This window comes from Loa loa, assembly GCF_000183805.2.
Source record: "Loa loa unplaced genomic scaffold supercont3.217, whole genome shotgun sequence".
NCBI lineage: Eukaryota > Metazoa > Nematoda > Chromadorea > Rhabditida > Onchocercidae > Loa > Loa loa.
Window position 1 is genome coordinate 19220 of NW_018108397.1, and position 3044 is coordinate 22263.

Here is a 3044-nt window from a genome sequence, read left to right on the forward strand (position 1 = left end):
TATATATATATATATATATATATATATATATATATATATATATATATATATATATATATTCATTATAATTACATTCATTCTGCGATTTTAGATCGGTATAGAGAAACATCCTAGATGTACCGTTGCTACGTGGACGTGATACAGTTCAGCGTCTAATTCCAAACAACCATCAATATTTGTTTTTCGAAATTTTAACTAAAAATAAGATCATAATTTCTATTAAATTTTGAATTGTTTCTATTTTTAGACAGTTTTGATGAAATTTAAAAATATTACCTAAAAATTGTCACGAAAATAAGGATTAAAATTGAGGAAATGTAAAAATTTATATTTTACTTACATCACGTAAATGTATACAAATGGCAGCATATTCTTTCAAAAATGGCAATGACAAGCAATACGGCGGCGGATTACGCACTGTAAAATAAAAAAGAAGAAAATTCCATTCAAGCAAATTCAATTCATAAGTGGAATTTGAAATTCGAAAATTTTTATTGTTGAAAATAAAATCCAAATATATTTTCTCACATTATTCTCATCTCTACATGGATATTGTTACGTTTTTCAAATGTAACAGTACATTTTCTTTTTTTTTGGAAAATATCACTTCTGCTTTCGAATTATGTGACAAATGAAAAATATAGCAAAAAGAAACGGATTAGAACTAACATGATATTTCTCTTGAGATATAAACATATCCATTGACAGAAAAGGATAAACGGAGACCGATATCTTCGGATATATACGTAATATTGACGCATGCTGCAAATTTTCAATTTAATTTCAAATTCTCTTATCTACACAGTTTTTCAACGGATACAAATATGTCATTATATTATATTGCACTGTATTACAGTACGACTATAGATGTACTGCATTACATCACTAAGCATAGGTACGCTTTATTTCTCTGTTATATTACAGTACGCCTTATTACAGCATGACATCGGCAGGTTATGTGTACTGTACTGCATTACAGTGTAGCGTCAGCAAGTACAGGTGTGCTATATATTACACTAAAGTATGTCAGTAAGTATAGTTGTATTGTATTGTGTTACAGTATGCTATACTGTAACATGTCATTATTGATTAGTTACAGTACACTTATAAAAGCATAATGTCAGGCAGGTATATTGCAATGTAATATAATGCCAGCAAGTACATCCCAAAGTACCGTATCTGCAATGCAGTATTACATATGACATAATATAACACGGTGTGGTCAGTGAGTGGAAGTATACTGTTTCATGCAGTAACATAATGTACTACAGTAAGTCCTTGATCGGAGGTATGTCGTATTAATATCATGATATCGTAAATACCGGTATATTGTACTACGTTGCTACGTTACAGTACAACGCTGAAATTCTTTGTATTGTATCACAGTATGACATGCTACAGTGTAGTGTCAGCAAATATAAGTATATTGCATTGTAACATAAATATTACGACATAATATTGATTGGCAAAGGTGTAAAATATTTTATGAAATGGTACTCCATTTAACTTCGATTTGAATTCTCGTTTTTTACAAGACTAATGCAAATTTATTAAACTAGATAGATTGACCTATCCTAGTTTGATCACCAAATCTTAGAATCCACAAACCAAAATATAATGACATCAGAAAATTTGAGAAAAATAGTGATTGAATTTTGCATCAAATTTAAATATTTGAAACACTTCTTTCTAAATATTTTTTTGGAAAAATATGTTATTGCGAAAATTTTCGAATTCGAATTGAATTTTTAATTCTGTAAAATTTCAATAAACTTTTCAATTTTTTTGTTTGGAAAGGAAAAAATTTTTTCGTGACTTTTCTATTGAAAGAAAAAAGAAATTAAATTCTGTTTCCATTTGAATTCAAATTATACCAATAATAGAGCAAACATATTTCATTTTATCACATATGATAATAAACACAATGAAGCATACAAATCGTACAGATTGAAATAAAATATATTGCAAATATTATCCATTACTGCTATTTCTGTACTAAAAAAAAAAAAAAAAAAGAAGGAAATTAAGAAGAAATAATAAACATTGAAAAAAAAAATAGCAATTAAAGATAATATATTAATTTCAAAATATATTAAGTAATTTTTCCTTCAAAATTTATTAATTAAATGAAGTAAAAAAGAAATTTAGCCTTCATAATTCTCTCATATTTATTTGCCTTTCCCATTTTACCTCCCTTAATAACTTACTTATTACTAATGTTTTCCAATTCACGGAATACTTCGTTTTTATTATAAAATATCATTATTTTCTTGATTATAATGAAAACAAAAAGTAAACTTTTCTTAGCCAAAAAAAGAAAAAAACTTTTGAAATATATACATACCATAACCATTGAGACTAATTTTTGGAATGTTTAACATCATGCAGCATGCACAATTCTTCCGAATGCATTGGCAATTCGTTGCATTCATCGTATCATTGTCAATGTCATCTGATAATGAGCCTGCAAACTGCGCTTATCATTAATTTGCTCTAAGAAATTTTTAAAAAATAATTTGGTTTTTTGTTAATTTTTTTTCCGTTATTTATTTCATGTTCATGTTAAATAATTCACATTAATAAAATAGAAATCACATAAAGTAACTTTTCGCCTTTAAAAGCTTTGAAATTTTTAAAAAATTTAGGATAACGAAATATTAGATGCTGTTGGGATAGCAATTAAATTATCAGTTATATCAATCCTTCAGTTTTCTCATACCATGATTTCTTTCCATTTCTTTGGTAACATGTACATGAAGCCGATATTCTTCTGTTATCACTTCTAATTTTTTTTAATACCATTTTCTACTACCATAGTCACATCCATAATGATATAATCTGAAACAGATTAGCATGCAATTAGCTCCAATTAACTGGAAATGGTTGGGGTTGAAAAAATTAATTCTAATATATGTTTAACCTGTCAAATTTATGAAAATTTTAATTACCAAGACATTATTTTATTTATGAACATTATTATTATTATTATTATTATTATTATTATTATTATTATTATTATTATTATTATTATTATTACTATTATT

The 3044-nt window shown here is 26.1% G+C and overlaps 1 protein-coding gene across 1 annotated transcript; it reads right to left on the bottom strand.

Moving 5' to 3' along the window:
• Positions 1 to 87: 87 nt before the first annotated feature.
• LOAG_14081 (hypothetical protein) lies at positions 88 to 2827 on the bottom strand (the record flags this gene model as incomplete). Its single annotated transcript, XM_003149583.1, has 5 exons — positions 88 to 195; positions 341 to 417; positions 670 to 762; positions 2345 to 2464; positions 2800 to 2827. 5 exons carry the CDS (start codon positions 2825 to 2827, stop codon positions 88 to 90), a joined length of 426 nt encoding a protein of 141 aa, XP_003149631.1.
• Positions 2828 to 3044: the final 217 nt, after the last annotated feature.